The sequence below is a fragment of the Neodiprion lecontei genome, chromosome 4 (genome assembly GCF_021901455.1).
Source record: "Neodiprion lecontei isolate iyNeoLeco1 chromosome 4, iyNeoLeco1.1, whole genome shotgun sequence".
Classification (NCBI taxonomy): Eukaryota; Metazoa; Arthropoda; class Insecta; order Hymenoptera; family Diprionidae; genus Neodiprion; species Neodiprion lecontei.
In genome coordinates this window covers 15,728,366-15,749,354 of record NC_060263.1, presented here as the reverse complement: position 1 = coordinate 15,749,354, position 20,989 = coordinate 15,728,366, and the positions used below count along the sequence as shown (strand labels likewise).

The following is a 20,989-nucleotide window of genomic DNA, read 5'->3' as shown; positions in this document are numbered from 1 at the left end:
GAAGTCCATTTATCTATTTACAAAAAGTTTAACACCTCAGTCTGCTAACTCTGAGCGCAAGCTTCAGCATCGTCGATTCTACTCGTCGTCATATATACGTTATACGTACCGTACGACAATATTTCGCGTCTATACACGTATTTCGTCAGCAGCTCGACTCGGCAACGGGGAAAGTGCAAGTCCGCCGGTGTAGGCATGTGGGATATATCATATGAAAAGTGAAGTCAGCCCTACGACCGTCGCCGATCCCTGTACTTTTCGTCGACGAGGAAAGTCTACCGTGTATCCATCCACTTCCTGGCTCTCCCTCTCTCCGCACCGCGGATTCGCGGTAGGGGGATGAAACGACGAGAGGCTCCGCGACTCCGGGGCGCGCATCCCCTTCGGCGGGTTCAGGGGCGGGTCGTTTGGGCGCAGGCGCCGGGCGCTCAGCCCTTAGGGATGCTCGGGGTACCCTCCGCGGCTCGACGGACACATCACTTCCTTCGCGACTCCGAGCCGAGCAGCATCCCATCCCTTCTCTCTACCCTGAGCCCGAGTTTACCTACCCTCGACTCGAGCCTTTCGCCGACAAGCCCAAATCTTGACACTGCGGTATTTCTGTCTCGGTAAATTGCGTATTGAACACAGACTTTGCACCTACGGACATTTGCACGGCTTTCGTTTATTCCTGTAAAACCCGGACATCTGTCGCGAATATCGAAGACTACGAATCTGCGACTGAGAGGATCTTCACGAAACCCGGGGCCCAGGCAACGATCTGCACTTTCGAGCATCCTGAGATAAGACAAATTTTAACGACACACTGCGCCCGTACGATATATAACTGTATACCTATATTGTACATGTACGATATTATGGACGGCTTTGCATGTCGGCGAGGATTGAACAGGTGACGATTTTAAATATACAATATACATATTTATTTATTGTATGTTTGTCGAAATATTCCGTTGTTGCTAGTGTTGTTGATTTTTTTTTTTAGTATGCAGTATCGTTGTTGTTGTTGTTGTTGTTTGGTCAGATTTTCCATTTGCATTCATTTCTTTCTGCGGTTCTTTTTATCACGTTATTTCATCGTTGGACATTATATTTCCAATCACGAGATCCTCGTCGATATTGTTCAAGGTTCAGATAAAGAAAAATTCGGACAAAATAGGAACAGATTGACGCAGAAAATGAATCGAAATTCGTTATAATCAATTTCGTAAATATATATATTTTTTTTTCTATCTGTCGGAATATCGAATGATACGTTGTCACAGTATATGCTTATAAATTTGTTCAGCTGTGTGTTAATTTTATCACGATATATATTTGATCCATGCATTGTTTTTTTCTACAAGAATTATGTATTTCTTATTTATAATAGTTCATCTATTTTTGGAAAATATCTTTTTTCTCTCGCACAGTTGTCGAACTTAATAGTCACGAGGTAAATTTAAATCGGCGTTCGTAACTGGGCGGGAAAATGTATACTATAATTATTTCACTCTATACACTCTTGAACTGAACGCGTACGAATGATATAGAACGAATAATTGAAAAAGAAAAAAAAATAACAATCGCAATAGTTGAGACAAACCAAGGTCTCCGTCACGTGTATGGGTAGTTCCAAGAGAGGCAGAGTAAAAAATGTAATGATTCCGGTCAATTTCATATTTAATGGAATATTAACAGTCTCCTTATGATACCTACTTAAGGGTGGGACACTTTAATTATTTTTAATACCTTTTCGAAGGGGCCAGGAGATAGACACTGACCAGGGGAGCGATATGGTGTGCAGGATATAGACTTTCTCATGAATGAATAAAATAAAATACTCCAAAATACAAATATCTATATTTAATTTGTACGATATTTTCAATTCGTCTTCATATATTTTGTATGATTACATACAATGATTAGACTTGTCGTTTCACATATTACCCGAGATGAAATATATAAAACTGATTAAAAATCTATGAACTCAAAAGATTCCTCAATATAACGCAACATAAAATCATCGCCTTTCTCGTATTGTACATAAATATTTTTTTCATTAAATACTTATCTCTCTTGGTTATTTTGTATTTCCCTTGCCATATTCCATGCGAGATATGGCAGGGAAGAGATGTTTTTGCAGAAAATCGTTGATAGTACAGAGGCAAATCATGTTTTTGGTTTCCAATTTGGACAGAGTGACTACCGCACATATTACAATAGACGTTGCCTAAAACTAGAATAAATAGACAACTAATTGCGACATGCGACTTACCAGGGTAGATAGAAAACGGCAATTGCACCGCGCTAACTGAAAACAAAGTGCAACGGCGTTGATCCGTCACGTCTTGCCAACTTTGTGCCGAACTCTTAACACGCTGACATAGTATTAACGAGCAAGTTCATTGTATTAGTTCAGAAATAACGGCTATAAAAATACCCGGGTAGGAGGCGTCGAAAGAGTGGGACAAAACGGAATATGGAATATTTTGAAAAATAGTAATGTGGAATCAAATTCGTTACTGAAATACCAATGTGCGTTTATACAGGTATAGTAACATCTATTTTTTTATCACATCTTATTGGATGGGTTACCAGATATTGCCACTGGTATCAACAAATTTGTTGAAGGGACACGTCAGGGTAGAGGCAATTTTAGAGTTCGAACTCAATTTTCGGGAATTCCGAAAATATTTTATGTTTCTAATTCAACGCGCCACATAGAACACAATTAAATTACAACTGCAGTCACTTTAAAAAAATTTATTTTCCATTCTTTACTATTTTTTTTCCAAGATACAAAGAGACCCAAAGTCTTGGAACTATAGGTATATATAGAAAAAAAAAAAACTGCGAAACTTTCGCCAGATACTTATACACACCGAGAAAGCCATGCGCGTGTTACAAGCGATAGAAATCTCCTGATGCCCTGGAAAAAGGTGTATAAAATGACTTAATTTCACCACCAAACCGCCTCTTCATTCTTTTTTTTTCCCACCCCATTGCGCCTGTCCGCGCCTGTGTTTGTCGCTCGTAAATTCCCTCAATCGCGTTATAGTCTAGATAGTATACAACACCCTCTGATATTCGCGAAGAAAGGAGAAAAAGAAATAGAAATAGAGAGAAAGGGGATTCGGATCGTCGTCTAGCACACTTCGGGTATTTTCACCCCGTCGGGATACGGGATCGGAAATTGGGGATGGGGACGTCGTGTGTTACTGGGGCAGAACTGCGCAGAAGCCCTTTCTCCCCGCATGCTCGTGCACCCCGTGAAGCTTATATATATTCTCTAAAGTGTACTTGCAAGGCGGCAGTGCCTCGACGTTTACGTTACGCGTCGCATCTGCCCTCCGAATTCTCCTCGGCACTTCTTCGGTCTCGACTTTGTATTCCGCGAAACGATCCAACCGCTTTCATTACCTTAACACCGTGATCGGTTGTCTTCTTTTTATTTGAATGACACACGTGACGAGAAATGGTTCGTTACGGAAAATTGAATCGTCGGTGAATTTCATTTGACTTCGTTGAATATTGGTAACAGTGAAGTATTACCTTAAACATTTGACATGGACAGCGGTTGTTATTCGCCATCCCGTAGTTTCTTCGCAACGGTGAATTACCTGTGTGAAAAGTCGGCGACACTAGTCGATGAGGGGGTGTGATAACACCCTAAACACAACGCGATTATCGGTAGTTGAGTTTGGCTATGAGGAAATAAAACGATCGCTGTATAATCACCAGGCTGCCTTGTAGATCATCGGCATGGCATCGTGCAGATCATCATTCCACCGGCATTTACACCTGTCACCTTCTTAGAAGGTAAAATCATCTATTAGTTTTACACGTTACCTCATCTCCGCCGTTGTACCATAAACTTGGACACTTCATGCCGTGTCAACACATAATTTTAATTATTTTTCGAAATCTTTTTTTTTTTCATCTCCAACAAGTGACCAGTGCCCGGTTTTCGTACAGTTGTGGTATCTTTTAAGAGGTTACTCGCCCGTCTGGCCCAAATAAAGTTCTACACGAGTTTATATTATAAAAGGATAATGTTTGCTAACGAGTAGTAGACTTTTACATTGCTTGACATTGCGCGTCTTATTACGAACTGACGCCCATTTGGCATTGGCCATAGGTTTGTTATTAGGAGAGGAAGTTTCATACGCATATGTGTCTAACTTGTCCATCGGACTTTGGTCTAACTATTTTAAATTCAGGTTTCATGCGTCGACGCAGGTTGGTCTTTGACTATCGGGGATCGTTGTTGGTTAACAAACGAATAACAAGCGACGTGCAATGCTGAGGCGTTTCTATTTGCCGAAGAACTGAAGGTGGAGAAGCAGATTCCACCGGTTCACCTCACTTTATATACCGCAGGCAAGGTGGCGGTCTTCCACGGATTTTCGGTTTATCTCTCTTCTTCGCGGCGTCAAGCCGCCGCAAAGTGGACGTGGTAGAGGATCAGGGCGAGACGGGGGGTATCTTACCCTCCGTCCCCTTCGCTCGTTCATTGCTCCGCATCTCGCACCTGGTTAATCGATGTTACATATCGCAGAATTGAGATAACGATTCTCGCTGAGTTGTTTCTCTTAACGTTCTCATTCTCACGCCCTAAACTTCTTATCATCATAGTGACGTAACGAATACTCGGTTTAAAAAAACAAAAAAAAAAGATAGAAGATTTTTTTGCAACGTCGTGCAACGGACAAAGGAAGCGCACCGCGCACCAACTTCACACGCTTCTGCAACATTGTATAATGCAAGCTTTGCGCAACGGCGTGGGGCATTTGCTTCCTCATCTCTCAGCGTCGCTTGCTGTGGGTGCAGGGCTCGGAGAAGAAAGCCCTGCAAGCCAAACCAAGGCGAGGTGAGGCGAAGCGAGGCTGCGAGCCCTGCATCATACTCCCCCCCCCCCCCCCCCCCCCTGATGATGATGGTTCGGTCCGTCGACGTTTCGGTTTGACACAGTCAGAGACGGCGTTGCCTGGCAACCTGGCAACCTGAGGGTGCGTGAGAAAGAGAGAGAGAGAGAAAGAGCCCAGTGGCGTGGACCTGATAGCTCAAAGATCGTTTTGGTTCTCTCTATCTTTGCAATTTATTAAATGCCTATACATACCTATAAGCTGCAGCGGCGGAAGCGACGATAATAATATTTGATTCTCTTATGATTTTCACTTCCGACATTCCTCCTGCTTGTCGCGATAAACAAATATCATTCATGCTTTTTTTTTGCCACGGAAAACATGTCATTATTATACTCGCAGCAGTTCGTTTACAATTGAATCCGAACTAAATTCGTACGTACACGAAACCATTTGCAGTTGCTGCTTTTAGACTTGTTCATATTCGATTAATACCGTTCGCTTTTTTATCTTTTCAATAGGTATGTATTGCGGACGAACGATGTACGCGTTTAATTTTGCTAATTATTTATTACCCGGGATGCGCCGACGATACTACTCCTCGTCATTATCATTATTATTATTATCATCCCCTTACTCAATTTAGTCTGTAATGAAGTTTTCAACCCCCTGACGGTTAATCCATTGTAATTTCATTCTACTAATTTACCCATGCGGGGTTCCTGGTGCTGATGCTGATGCTGCTACTGCTACTGCTACTGCTACTGCCCCTATTGCTGATACATTACACACCGATGCAGGTCGGAAGGTTCCGCCTACGCCCATGGTCACGTTGCACCCTATCACAAATGGCATATACCTATATATATTTACGTACATGACACTTATTCACTCGACCAGATCTAAACCATGTAATAAAAGATTAATATAGGCTGTGAAATGTGCAAATATTACATACACGCGTATTTAAGTAGTTGCAGCAATTTGGCTATATTTTTTAATATAGGTACACAAATTTTGTTTTCTTCCAAATTTTCACCTTCAATTATGCGGTATCATACAATGTTGCAAATTCGAAAGATATTTGTTCAGTTTTATCCAGGTTATGTATGATCTGCAAATGAACCTGATGTGCTTATTGTCCATTTTTCGATGTTTCAGTCCGTTGATTCGGGGGGTTTTTGTGAACGCAGAAGATCACCGTCGGCAGTCGCAATGGCTACTTTGTCACTTCGAATCTCCATACCGGAGCAGAATGCTACAAAAATGATGCAGTTTGATCCGACGACTTCAGTGTACGACGCATGTCGTGTTATAAGAGAAAAACTGACAGACTCAGCCAGCCTTGGGCAGCGTAAGTTTGACTCGGTGTTCTCTAGAATTAGTCGTGTACACAGCCAAAGATGGAGTATAACCAACTTTATCATGCAATAAATTTTGTGCCTTTTCAAAACAGCCAAGGATTACAGTCTCTTCCTGGCCGATGAAGACATAAAAAAGGGAGTCTGGCTCGAGCCGGGACGCAATCTTGATTACTATATATTGAGGAACGGAGACCTCCTTGAGTATCGTCGCAAGCTGAGAACCCTCAGGGTCAGGATGCTTGATGGAACACTGAAGACACTGCTCGTAGACGACAGCCAACCCGTAGCTAATCTCATGGTGGTAATATGCACAAAAATTGGCCTCACTAATCACGATGAGTATTCACTGGTCAGAGAACTGCCTGACGAAGAAACGGAGAATCAGAAACCAGGCAATTTTGGCACGCTTACATTGAAGAGACGAAAGGAAGAAAAAGGGGAGAGAGACGCGAAAATGGATCAGCTCAGGAAGAAACTGAAAACAGACGATGAAGGTGACCGATCATTTTTCACTCATCTGTTTGGCAATTTGGCTTTTATAAATCTCAATGCTCATTGCTAATGCTCTGATTACAGTCAATTGGATCGACCCGAGTCAAACGCTTCGTGAGCAGGGAATAGACGAGCAGGAAACTGTCCTCCTTAGACGAAAGTTCTTCTTCTCCGATCAAAATATCGACAGCAGAGACCCTGTGCAATTGTCTCTTCTCTACGTTCAGGCCAGAGACGCGATTCTGGATGGCACACATCCCATCACTCAAGAAAAGGCTTGCACTTTTGCCGGAATACAGTGTCAAATACAGTTCGGCGATTACAAAGAAGACAAACACAAGACTGGATTTCTCGAGTGAGTTATTTACGTCGACAAATGTTTCCAATGTTTTCACAAAGCTTTGTGTTGTCGAAAAATTTGTTGATTTGCATCATCATCGACAATTTTCTCTTCTGTCTGTTTCACTAGCCTCAAGGAATTTCTGCCTCAGTCTTATTTGAAAGTGAAGGGAATAGAGAAGAAGGTATTCGCAGAACACAAAAAACACGCCGGATTGTCAGAACTTGACGCCAAAGTGCTGTACACCAAAACCGCGAGATCACTGAGCACTTACGGGGTGACATTTTTCCTTGTCAAGGAGAAAATGAAAGGGAAGAACAAACTCGTTCCCCGACTTCTCGGTGTCACCAAGGATTCTGTTTTACGATTGGACGAAAAAACTAAAGAGATATTGAAGACCTGGCCTCTTACCACCGTTCGGCGGTGGGGGGCTTCACCCAACACCTTTACCCTTGACTTTGGGGATTATTCAGACCAATATTACAGCGTGCAGACCACTGAGGCGGAGCAAATACTTCAGCTAATCGCTGGATACATCGACATCATATTGAAAAAGCAGAAGGCCAAGGATCACTTTGGTATCGAAGGAGACGAAGGCTCCACCATGGTTGAAGACAATGTTTTACCTCTCAAGTTAGTACTAATTTTTTTTCACATTTCTTTGAATCAATCAGTCTTCATTCTGCAATTCCTGTATTCTTTTATTATTTGTGTATAAAAATAACTTCTTTCTGTGATTTCGATAGAGGCACGATCATGCAGCACGAAACTAGCAACAAGGGAAAAGGCAATATCGAATCTGTAGCTTTGCCTGTCGTCATAAGAGTTGGAGGAGATGGTAAGTCCTTTTTCTATCCGTACATTAGAGCATTATCCTTTCCGCAAGTCATTCAAAAAATGCGGTTCATCAGTCCCATAAAGTATTTGTCTAGTTCACTTTTTTGCTTCAACTTTTGCTCAGCGTTTTTTGCTTTAATACTCGACATTGTATTTAAAAAATCTAAAGGTAACTATCAATTTTACCATGTAATGATGCAGGAAACTTTATTATTCTCTGCTCGGCTGGGAAAAAAAAGGAATAGTAGAGTGAAAGAGAATTTATAAAATATGGAAAGTAGGCAGTGACTTTATAATTTTGTACAGAAGAAATTTCAATCCGCAAAATTTTGTGTGCCGTTATATGTACAAATTATTATCACCACGCCATATATTATTTTTAACTGCTGATACCTCGTATATTAGTACGTGAACGTTTTACGCACGCGAAGAAAGTTTAATCACTTATTACGTTTTACTTTTCACCTCCTGAAATTATTTTTGTAAATAGTGATGTTCGTTCTTTTGCCCAGACAATCGAATGCTTGTGGTTTCTTTCGTCGATTCTATTCGAAATATATTATCGTGAGTAAATATAAATTTAAATGTAAAAAAATGTATAGAGAAAAAGTTTTTCTAGTCTCTCTCTCATCAGGAAAGCGGAGGATTCTCTCTTCGTCCTCGAAACGATGTAACCAATGTTCCCCCTTTCTTTATGTAAATATGTATTCTAAATGACAAAATATATAGGATAGAATGCATGGAAAAATTTGTAGGAGCTCAATCGTACGGAACCGGTCATATGGGTGCTGCCCAGTATTCAACTGTCAGCGGACAGGCCATACCTGGTCATGCTCCTTCAATGGTAAGAATATCAAATAAGCTGTTACGGTCATATTGGCGACGGACACATTTTTGCACCAATAGTAATTTATCATTATTTAAAGTCGATTCTATTGCAGACTTTGTATCCCCAAGGTTGAAAATTGTGTTCATCGTCAAAATGATGCTCTACCATTATTTGTTGATACAAAATTTTTCGCAACAACCAGCAACGGTAAAGTTGTTTTAAAAAAAGGAAAACAAAAATACCACTATTATTAAGTAACCACGAAAAAGGAAGAGAAAAAAAAAAATTAAACATCAAATAAAAATTGAAGTCCAACTAATAATAGATGATCAAATTTATTTTCATGCTAGACGTCTTCTATTGCGGACACAGAGTAGGTACAAAACGATTAAATATCCATTCGTTGAGTTCTATTGATGAGATCATGATTCAACCACACAGGCACATTGCACAATCAGTCCCCGCTATTCTCACTGTTGCTATCTCATGAGACGTTTTTGAAATTTGAAAAAATATTGTCGGCGAACTAAATCTACTGTAAATCTACCGCAATGCAAATCCATTATTTTCTTTGAATTTGTAAACAGTAAAAAACAAAGGCGTAATAAAGTCAACCTCCAACTGTACAAAATTTCCACCACCAAGCTTCGATGACAAATTTGTATTGATTCGTCATTTCAAAGGTACAGCAAACGAAAGTTACGTCCGTATTGTCCGAGCCGCAGCGTGCCCTGTTGTCAACGATAACTGCGAGTCACCAGGTGATCCAAACGGCGGAAAGCGAACTCTCGTCAAAGGCCCAACTTCCTGAGCTCGGTACAGACCCCGCATCTCTAAAATGGATCGAACAGACCATGGATACCCACAAGCAGAGCGTAGGCTCTCAAATTGCTGCCATGAACGCTGCGACTGCGCAGGTCGTCACCCTAACGTCTGGTCCTGCCGATGACGTGGACCACACTGCTGTTGGCGCTGCGATAACAACGATTGCCAGCAATTTACCGGAGATGACAAAAGGCGTGAGAATGATCGCCGCCCTTATGGAGGATGATTCATCAGGCGACAGGCTTCTCGACGCTGCGAGAAAATTATGCGTTGCCTTCTCAGATCTGCTCAAGGCTACAGAGCCGGAAACTAAAGAGGTAAGACGATAACTTGAAGGTGGCCTTTTTTAAGGATCGAGTTTTTAAAAACTAATAAACAAATTTTTTCCTTCACTACAGCCGCGGCAAAATCTCCTCAATGCTGCTTCTCGTGTCGGCGAAGCTTCGCATCAAGTTCTAACGACGATCGGTGAGGAGGATGAATCCAACCGCGAATTGCAAGACATGCTACTGGCACTGGCGAAGGCCGTGGCTAACACCACAGCTGCTCTGGTTCTCAAGGCGAAGAACATAGCTGCAACTTGCGAAGACTCGACTACTCAGAACAGGGTCATATCAGCGGCCACGCAGTGCGCTTTGGCCACTTCGCAGCTAGTTGCGTGTGCCAAGGTTGTAGCACCGACTCTCCACTCGCCAGCCTGCCAAGCGCAGCTGATGAATGCCGTACGGGAAGTTACAAAGGCGGTCGAAGGCTTGGTAGAAGTTTGCAACGAGACTTGCAACGATGAAGTTTTGCTCAGAGAGCTTAGCACCGCTGCAGGCGAGGTCAGCAGAACTCTGAATGATCTATTAAACCGCATTCAGTCAGCAACAAGAGGCGAAAAAGCGAAGGAGAGCGTGCAGGAGGGAGCGGTGGAGACAATATTCGTAGCCACCGACAAACTCTTTGCAAGCACTGGAGACGCTGGGGAAATGGTGCGCCAGGCAAAGGTCGTTGGTCAGGCGACCGCTCAACTTATTCACAGCATAAAGGGCGAAGCTGAAAATCAACCGGACGGTGATCAGCAACGGAGACTTTTGGCTGCTGCGAAAATTCTCGCAGACGCTACCGCAAAGATGGTCGAGGCTGCCAGGCAGTGCGCAAGCAGTCCGCACGACGCCAGAATGCAGGATCAACTACGACAGGCTGCCGAGGAACTCAGAGCCGCGACTACGGCTGCTGCCACGCCGGCGCTTCGGCGGAAATTAATCACCAGACTCGAATCTTGCGCCAAACTCGCCGCTGCCAATGCGACGCAGTGTATTTCTGCAGCTTCAGGCGCTGGTAAACACAACACCAATGCAGCCAGTCAGGAGGAACTCATCACCGAGTGCCGTGCAATGGCTCAGCAAGTTCCGAATCTCGTCACTGGGGTTAAAGGTTTTTCTCAAAATCCATGTATTTCATATCTTCTTATAAGTAGAAATTGAATGATTGACGAAATTTTGTTAAGTCTGAATCAATGTACCGAATTGCTATTTTACCTCTGTGCTATTCTAACGAACATTTACTCTCATTTTTATCTAAAAGGAACGCTGGCACAGCCTGACAACTCGAGTGCTCAACTGGACCTGATCAACGCTGCAGAACAGTTCCTGCAACCAGGTTCCAGTGTTGTGAAAGCTGCCAGGGCCGTGGTTCCGACAGTCTCAGATCAGGCATCCGCTATGCAGTTGAACACCAGTTCCCAACAGCTGGGATCAACGTTATCCGATTTAAGATCAGCGGTGACTCGTGCGCGAGAGGCTTGTGGCGGATTGGAATTGGACGCCGCCGAGGAATTGATAAACAGCCTAAAGGATGAGCTTTCCGAATTCTACCAAGCTGTTGAAGCGGCTAGACTCAGACCTCTGCCTGGGGAAACAGCGGAGTCGACTGCACTGCAGCTCGGCGCCTCGTCAAAGAATGTCGGTGTCGCGATGGCGCAACTTTTGTCAGCTGCTAAACAGGGCAATGAAAATTATACCGGCAGCGCAGCGAGAGAAACAGCGAGCGCTCTCAAGGAGCTAACGAACGCTGTCCGCGGTGTTGCAGCAACCTCGAACCAACCTGAGACGCAGAAGAAGGTGCTGATCACCGCCGACGACATTATACTCAGGTCTCTGCATCTGGTTAAAGAGGCTAGAAGGGCGCTCAACAATCCCGATAACCCTGACAACGTCGGTAATCTTGCGGCTGTTGCCAAGGATGTTTCACAGTCGTTAAATAAATGCGTCTCCTGTCTTCCTGGGCAGAGAGATGTCGACGATGCCATACGCAGCATTGACGATATGAGCCAGGTTCTGAACATGAACGAATTCCCGCAAACTAACAAGAGCTACGGGTGAGTAAAAAGTCTTCAGGTTTTTTTCCCAAGAATTCAGTAATGATACGCACAGGAAAAATACGGGAAACTGGGAAATGTCCAGTAATTATGTAAATTAAATTCGAATCTCACGTCCTTAGAACAAATGGTACTATGTTTTTCTACCGAGAATTACAGGCTGCTGTTAGCACATAGATAAAATATGAGCAAGTTATCTATTGGACGATATTAAAAGAATTGTCATTTTTTGAAAATTATTTATTATTAAGTGGTATATTATTTGAAAGGTCGTATATTTTCTGGAATACTTGTAAAAGCTAGGCAATTTCAAGTTTCAAAAGCATACTAAACTTGGTCAAGCACCTCATGTTTACGTTTTTTTTTTTTTTTTCATTCAGAATTTGAAACTAGGCTTGTTGCTTTATTTACAGGCAACTTCAGCAGAACTTGAACACCGCTGCTGCGGATCTGAACGATGCATCGTCGAACGTAGTTTCCTCCATACGTTCACCGGTTCAACTGGCGAACACTTCTAAGGAGTTTACTAACGCGTTTGGCGAACTGTTGGGTGTCAGCATGGAAATGGCTGGTCAAACGACGACCGAGACGCGCGGAAAAATGGTCGTGTCGCTGAAGAATGTCAGCATGACTTCGAGCAAGCTTTTGGTAACGGCGAAATCTGTCGCGGCAGATCCGGGCGCGCCAAACGCAAAGAATCAGCTGGCCGCGGCCGCGAGAGCGGTGACAGATTCTATAAACTATCTTGTCGACGTTTGCACCTCAGCTGCACCAGGTCAAAACGAGTGCGATAGCGCGATAAGAAACATCCAGTCGATGCGTCCGCTCCTCGACAATCCGAGCGATCCGATATCCGATGTTTCGTACTTCGAGTGCCTCGACACTGTCATGGAGAAGAGCAAGAGCCTTGGCGAGGGAATGACTGGCATCGCTAATCACGCAAAGAAATCTGAACACGAACAATTCTCCGTCGCCGTTAGGGGAGTTTCATCATCGATTTGCGGCCTCGTCGAAGCCGCTGCTCAGGCCGCTTATTTGGCCGGTGTCAGTGACCCGACCTCGGTCGCTGGAAAACCGGGACTCGTTGATCAAGCACAGTTCTTCAGGGCTGCTCAGGCCATACACACGGGCTGCCAGAGCCTTGCGAATCCGACGAGCTCTTCTCAGCAGGTGCTTCACGCCGCGACGATGATCGCGAAGCACACGAGCGCACTTTGCAATGCGTGTCGCGTCGCCTCGAGCAAGACCAGCAACCCGGTCGCTAAAAGGCATTTCGTTCAGTCTGCGAAGGACGTCGCTAACTCTACTGGAAGTCTAGTCAAGGAGATCAAAGCTCTGGATCAGGTTTGCTCGGAAGCTAATCGCGAAAAGTGCTCCGAAGCCACGAAACCGCTCCTAGAGGCGGTCGATAGTCTCTGCAGCTTCGCTTCATCGCCCGAATTCGCTAGTCAACCGGCGAAAATATCTGTCGCCGCACGCGCCGCTCAGGAGCCGATCACCAGTGCTGGAAAATCCATCATCGACGGTTCTTGCGCTATGGTTCAGGCCGCCAAGAGCCTCGCGGTCAGTCCCAAGGATCCACCGACTTGGCAACTGCTTGCTAATCACAGCAAGAACGTCAGCGATTCGATCAAGTCGCTGGTAGCGTCGATCAGAGACAAAGCGCCCGGACAAAAGGAGTGCGACGGTGCAATTGAGACGCTTTCCGCCCGCATTCGTGAACTCGACGCCGCTTCGCTCAGCGCTGTTTCTCAGGCTCTTGTACCGCGCAAGGAGAACACCATGCAGGGATTCACCGACCAGATGGAAAGCAGCGCTAACGAACTTCGTGAAAAACTCGAACCGCTCAGATCCGCCGCAAAGTACGGAGCAGAACACGTAGGTCACGCCGTCAGCCAGATAGCTCTATACTCGGAGCCGCTTGTCACTGGAGCCGTCGGCGCCGCGTCGAACATGGTTCACTCAAAGCAGCAAATGGTGCTTTTGGACCAGACTAAGACTGTCGCTGAGTCTACGCTGCAGTTGATTTACGTCGTAAAAGAATCCGGCGGCAATCCAAAGGCCGTTAACATTCATTCTGAGGTCGACGAGAACGTCGAATCGACTAAGGATGCCCTTAGGGAGCTGCAAAATACCCTAGAAACAATTTCAACATCGAACGGCATTGTCACTGGACTCATTGACACTATCTCTCGAGCCATGGTCAGGTTGGAAGATCACAGAATGTCCACCGTCGACACTGTTGACTCATACGTCGACTATCAGACTCGGATGGTCGAGGCTGCTAAAGAAATTGCGCGATTGGCACAGGAAATGGTAAGAATTGCTTGTGTTATTTTTTTTATTCAAATGAATCCCGTTCGTGAATCAGTTCCTTGTTAATCCCAACGTTGGACTAACGTCTGAAATCGTTATTAAAATTTTATTAATGACATAAATAGCTGTGAAACATGTCCTGAATTTTAAAAACGTGCTTTCTCTTCCCAAAAACAGTCGACAAAGTCTAGCGTTGACGTATCACGTCTGGGTCCGTTAGCGGTAGACATATCTCACAAGTACACCCAGTTATCTCGGGACGCTTCGGGTGCTTCAGCGGCAACGACAAACGCGGACGTGTCTACTCGCCTCAGAATTGGTGTCCAGGAGTTGGGTCAAGCTTGCGCGGACATAGTAAAAGCTGCGGGGACGTGTCAGATGGCCTCTGGAGATGCCTTTACCCAGCGAGAGGTCTCTGAACAGAGTAAAAACGTGTCGGAGAAAGTATCCCAGGTCCTTGCGGCCCTCCAGGCGGGATCGCGAGGCACCCAGGCATGCATCAACGCAGCGAGCACGGTTTCTGGTATAATCGGTGACCTGGACACGACCATAATGTTCGCCACGGCCGGAACCCTTCACGCCGAGAACGAAGGTGACATTTTCGCCGATCACAGAGAAAATATCCTCAAAACTGCCAAGGCTCTCGTCGAGGATACGAAAACTCTTGTCGCTGGGGCTGCTTCGTCTCAGGAGCAGCTGGCTGTTGCTGCTCAAAACGCGGTTTCGACTATTGTACAACTCGCTGAGGTTGTCAAGTACGGAGCTGCTAGTTTGGGAAGTCACAATCCCGAGGCTCAAGTCATGCTGATCAATGCTGTCAAGGATGTTGCTTCTGCGCTTGGTGATCTGATTCAAGCCACTAAAACGGCCAGCGGTAAACCGATTAACGATCCGAGTATGGCGCATCTTAAGGATTCCGCAAAGGTAAGAAACAAAATCACTTTTCATTTTTTTCCACCATACCCTTAGACTGTTGATGTAGATAATTACAATTCTAGAAATTCGGTCGATTTACTTGCAGAGACAAGCATCTTGCAGCAGATTTAAGCAGTGCAATTAGTTGATCAAATTCATTCTTACATACTGGTTTAAACAATGTTTTTATATTTTCTTACAAGAATGAATACGGAAAAAGCATTATTACTTATGCTTCATTTTATTTATTAACAACGCAGTATATTTCTTATCACGGTAATTAATCTGTAACAAGTAATAACTAAAATGACAGTTCGGTCGCTTATTAATATTGTATTAATCCACGCCTACAAAAAGAAAACAATATATGTACAAAATTCGCTCATTCGTTTACTGGCCGTTGTGATTGTAAAATCACTCACATCATCATCATCATTATTGGTTTCGAATCATTTGCGAAAATTTCCACATATTTTCTGTACATACGCAGCAGGCTGAAATGAGTAATATTACTAATTTTCTGTTGACAACGTTTGACTAACTCTAATAGGCATCTTTTTATTTTTAATATACTGTTCTCAATGTTTTTCTTTTTAATTTTTCTCCCTCGTTATTTCTATTTCTCTTTACTTGGGTGGACTTTAATGAAATAATATTTGTACATTGGGTTGCAATCTGATTTTTTGCTCACTAATTTCACATATTATGTATCAACAACGACATGAAGCGGCTTACTAAACAGTATTCATACTTGATTCTTATAGTATATGTAACTGTTCAATCATGTTACAAATCCCTATGCATTCGAGTGGCGGCAGCGAGATATCATATATTACACGTATGTCTATTATCCGTGTGTGTATGCGTACAGTTGGCTAAATATTGTCAGTATCTAATATTAAAGTCCACCTTATGTTTCTTATGAAGTATCGTTTTCTATTTATTTATTATTATTTATCTGGTTTACACTCTCACTTAATTGGCAGTTTCTTTTCTTTTTTTTTTCTTATTCTTCTCTTTTTGTTGTTATTATTATTTTTCGTTTAACGGTTTTTTTTCTATGTGTGTGGATATTATCTCTATGTAGTTGTTGGTTTAGCGATTTTTTAATGCAAACTAAACTGCAGATCTTTTTTGTTGGTATACTCTGTACGTCGGATTATAAGCAAACAAGTAAATATTCTGTCCTTAGTAGCATTTCCATTGAATCTATACAATTTCTGAATTTAAAATCTTGATTTTACAATCTCAAACAAAATTGCATGTATGTGAAATCTGTCTTTTACAATATTTTTGTAAAGATATGGTTTTACTGCTCTTTTGGTGAAGATTATATGATTCGATGTTAATTTACTTCTAAGAAAAAGGAAGACAGATTTTCTTTAACTTTGAACCCTCAAATATGAAGGTGGACTTTAATGAAATTCTTATTGACGATATTTGGTCTCTGGGGGCATGAATAGGTGTTAGCGCAACATCTGCAGCAGCAGTTTAACGGCGACGTTGGTGGCTCGGAATCAGAGTGGTTTATATCAGACCAGGAAGAAGAGTTGATTCGTCTACTCTCCGTATCCGAGAGCAATCAACCGGCTCGGCGTACCTCGGACCTCTTGCTGCTTATGTAGCTCGATAAATCGATCAAACAAACGATATTATTATCCGACTTGATAGTATTATTATATATTTGAAAGAAATTGCTTATTCGCTCATTATTATTCTCAGCCAATGATCAATTTATCTGCAAACAGGATTCATGTTCTGTATACTCGATTATCCATTGTACGATATTCTGCCGCAAGCTCTGATGCTGTATTTTCATACAAAGAATTGATCACTGATCGAAATATTTATAGGCACGCTGAAATAAGGTTCAATATTCGCGAATTACACCTTCATTTAACATAGAAAGCCTCATACACATTTCACACTGCACGGTTCTAAAAAATGTACGTCCAATATTTCAGTTTTTATTTCTTGACACAACATGCACACGTAACTTCCCGAAAATATAGCAATATGCATACACAGTTTTCATACAAACCACAATTTATTTTTATATAGTCAATATGTCTCGTTCACTTGCTGACACAGATTTCCTTTGTTTTGTACTTTGTCGCCGAATATTTATTCTGTCTTTGTTGTAACGTTTGAATAAAATTCGTGAGTTATTATATTCACAAAAGGAAGAATATGATAATGAATCTCCACATTACGTATTAGCTCAAACGCAAAATTTCTATGGGCATAAAAGAAAAATAATAGGTACGTACCGCAATCATAATGTGTACTAACGGTAAAAAGAGTATAATCAAGCGTATATCGTAGTTGAAACATTAACTTAATAACAAATGTAGCATCAAGTTTGAAAGCAATTATTTAAAAACACGTATAAAAATCAAATTTGATACTGTAATAACAATAATATACAGGCTTCGAAATTAGTTGCCATAAACTATTTGCAATTATATAAATGTACATGTTTCCTACACTTGCAGATGACAAAAATCGAATCTTAGCTGGTTGTGGAAGTGTTCGGTTATTATTTTTTTTTTAAATCATTTTATTTGCAGGATTCAACTAACACTGTTATTTGTTATTTTGTAGTGCTGTAACAACATGAGCGATTGCATTGTTTATGTTCATATATGTGTATACATATATGTGTATTATTTTTATTTTTTTACAGGCTATTATCCTACTAATATTCAGAGAAATCACAAACTTGAATGCCTTTTGGAAAAGTTATTTCCCACTGCAGCATAACGTTGTTATCACTAATGTTTTTCTGTCGCCTAGTACTAACAGCATCTTAAGGTCGACGTGCTAATAGTGGAAAGAGGATCTGTGATTGCAAAAGTTCTCACAAAATCTAACGCGGTGTTAATTCTTTCCAGGTGATGGTAACCAACGTTACTTCTCTGTTGAAAACAGTGAAAGCTGTCGAAGACGAGCACACTCGAGGTACACGAGCCTTAGAGTCGACGATCGAAGCAATTGGTCAAGAAATACGTTCTCTAAACACAACAGAAGTCCAGCTGAAATCGACTGTGACTCCAGAGGACCTGGTCAGATGTACCAAGAACATAACAATCTCGACGGCAAAGGCAGTAGCAGCGGGCAACAGCTGCAAACAGGATGATATCATAGCGGCTGCCAATATGGGAAGAAAATCTATCAGTGACATGCTGTTGATATGCAAAAATGCCGCACACAACTGTGCGGAGACTGCTGAACTCAGAGATCGAACTCTGAATGCTGGACACGACGTTGCCATGAATTATAGAGAGCTGCTACAGGCCATATTGCAAATATCTACCCGTCCCAGCGACGCAAAACACGTTCTTCCTCCTATATCTAGAAAAATTGCTCAGTCTGTTACGGAGCTTGTCACCGTCGCTGAACTTCTCAAAGGCAACGATTGGGTCGATCCTGACGACCCAACAGTCATCGCTGAAAACGAATTGCTTGGCGCCGCTGCCAGTATCGATGCTGCTGCTAAGAAACTCGCTAGTCTAAGACCGAGGCGAAGCATACAGGTAATCAATTTCGCTTTTTTGGTTGATAATAAATTCGAATTGTCTTTTGCGGAATCATGAACAACTGAGGATAATTCGAGGGCCGGCTACTGTTAGATATGTTTGATATTCTTGGTTGTTGTTCCAATAATCGACCAGGAATCAAACATATTATTACTGTGGTCGAGCACATCCTGCTGGAAGGAGGTAAAATAGTCAATAATCACATGTATAATACTGTATCTCCAGTGGAATTCACCAGTCATTAATGACAGCGTAACGTTACCCTCGTTTTCTCTTCGTATTCGCAGGAAGCTAGCGAAGACATGAACTTTGACGAGATGATACTCGAGGCTGCGAAATCTATTGCAGCAGCCACATCGGCACTCATAAAAGCGGCCAGTGCGGCTCAGCGGGAGCTTATAGCAACTGGAAAAGTGTCGCGAACACCATTGACAAGTTCAGATGATGGACAGTGGTCCGAGGGTTTGATATCCGCTGCCCGTTTGGTAGCAGCGGCAACGCACAGTTTGGTGGAATCGGCTAACGCGTTGGTTCAAGGGGTCAGTTCGGAAGAGAAGCTGATATCCAGCGCTAAGCAGGTGGCGAGCAGCACGGCACAGCTACTGGTAGCTTGCAAGGTGAAAGCTGACCCAGACAGCGAGAGTACGAAGAGACTGCAGGCGGCTGGAAACGCCGTGAAGCGAGCCACGGACAATCTGGTCAGAGCAGCGCAACAGGCGATTCAGCAGGAGGAGGACAGGTCTCTAGTTTTGAACAGGAAGATGGTCGGAGGTATTGCGCAGGAGATAAATGCCAGATCAGAGGTGCTGAGAATCGAGCGAGAGCTTGAAGAAGCCCGAGGTAGGCTCACTGCTATTCGTCAGGCGAAATACAAGAGCAAAACTGATACTTCGGATGATGCTGAGACTGATGCTGACCAGAGCGGATATGAAAGTTACACAACAAGATACGAGACTAGGTCTTACGAACCGAATCAGTCGCGATCTCCTATACAAATGATGAACAGTACTCTGGATCAGCTTCAACCTGCTACCGAATACATAAGTCACAAAAAACTTACGGAGAGCAGCACGTCTGTTCATGTTAAGAAAACTTTTACGCACCAGGTATTGAGGTTTGACAATTAAATTTTGGTAATGGTGATCATTTGCGATCGGCAGATTATCGCGATCTCTAATCATGGGGGACAAATTATTACTATAATTTTTTTTTTTCGTCGTTTGTAACGTCTCTCTTTCGACAAAATCAAAATCTAGCTTAATTGTTTAACTGTTATTGTTGTTATTATCATTGTAACTATTATTATTATTGATTCGCAGATAATGGAGAAGAGAAAAACTTAGAAAATGAAAGAAAAAAAAGAAAAAAAAAATGTAATTAACGTACGCTATTCGCCAGTCACGAAGCAATACGCCAATGCTGTTTAGACAGCATGTAAATGTTTTAGTTGAAAATTTTATACCTTATTCAATATGCATATAAGATTTTACATGCTATAGTTTATTGCCTTTTACGGTATTCAATATTATAATTTCGTGGCAAATATGGTGACAGATTATTTGGAAGATATTTTTGGGCTAAATATGATATTTCGGCGAAACGATGATCAGGAAAAGTAAAAACTGCATCTGTAATTAGACCGATGAAAATTTCGTTACCGCGAGTTTCTACTCGTAAATTTGTACAGTTTGAATTTGATGAAATTTATTCGACTCGTTTTTGAGATTTTATTCTCTTGTATATAATATGCGTATGAGTGACTGTAATCAATCGGCAAATTTTAACCCGTTTTATGGGGTGTAGTGTTATATTTTTTTCACCTTTTTCTTGCATGTATGTATCTATATGTATACTCAAATTTACCGAGATTTAACCATTTCCCGAAGTCGTCTTGTGACGCAAGTGCAATTACAAAACGAAAAAAAAAAACCAACAATACTTCGGTAGGAACCTGCTTAAATCTCACTTTTTTACATTTACAAAGAATAACTCCTTCTCACTTCAATATGTTTGTCTTATTAATTAATGCACATAGTGCTTTTAAGGTATTTAATTATTGCTTTGCTGCGCGAGATAATCACATAACTTTACATATAATATCCATGCATTGGTTAAAATATTTAGTTAGTTTTTATTTTGTTTTTGAATAATATTTACAAGGCTTCTAGAACCGATAAATTTTTCGAACTTGTTAGAAATTTAACTTACGACTAACTTTTTCTGCTCTCGATCAGTTATCTTTTTCTTTCACTGTTGCCTTCAATAACGATAGCAGCCGTTTTTAACGCCACGTAGAAATATTTATTGATACTTTTGTACAGTC

General features: G+C 42.3%; 1 protein-coding gene across 2 annotated transcripts; it reads left to right on the top strand.

Annotated features, from left to right (window-relative positions):
* The first annotated feature begins 498 nt into the window (after positions 1-498).
* Positions 499-20,649, top strand: LOC107218855 (talin-1). Of its 2 annotated transcripts, XM_015656877.2 has the most exons (14): positions 501-892; positions 6,009-6,201; positions 6,304-6,705; positions 6,788-7,058; positions 7,173-7,676; positions 7,790-7,881; positions 8,636-8,724; positions 9,393-9,851; positions 9,933-10,953; positions 11,104-11,896; positions 12,310-14,212; positions 14,390-15,136; positions 18,022-18,663; positions 18,954-20,649. In XM_015656877.2, exons 1-14 carry the CDS (start codon positions 872-874, stop codon positions 19,791-19,793), a joined length of 7,977 nt encoding a protein of 2,658 aa, XP_015512363.2. In that variant the 5' UTR covers positions 501-871; the 3' UTR covers positions 19,794-20,649. The 2 variants fall into 2 exon arrangements, with proteins under 2 accessions (XP_015512365.2, XP_015512363.2); XM_015656879.2 differs by lacking the exons at positions 18,022-18,663; positions 18,954-20,649 and adding an exon at positions 16,591-17,521 and having other exon boundaries at positions 499-892.
* The last annotated feature ends 340 nt before the right edge of the window (positions 20,650-20,989 follow it).

Bases quoted from the DNA above. Each gene is read 5' to 3' on its own strand.
- LOC107218855 (XM_015656877.2), top strand. From the start codon at position 872: ATGTCGGCGAGGATTGAACAG. The intron at 6,706-6,787 runs GTGACCGATCAT...CTCTGATTACAG, and splicing joins ACTGAAAACAGACGATGAAG to TCAATTGGATCGACCCGAGT. The intron at 7,059-7,172 runs GTGAGTTATTTA...CTGTTTCACTAG, and splicing joins CACAAGACTGGATTTCTCGA to CCTCAAGGAATTTCTGCCTC.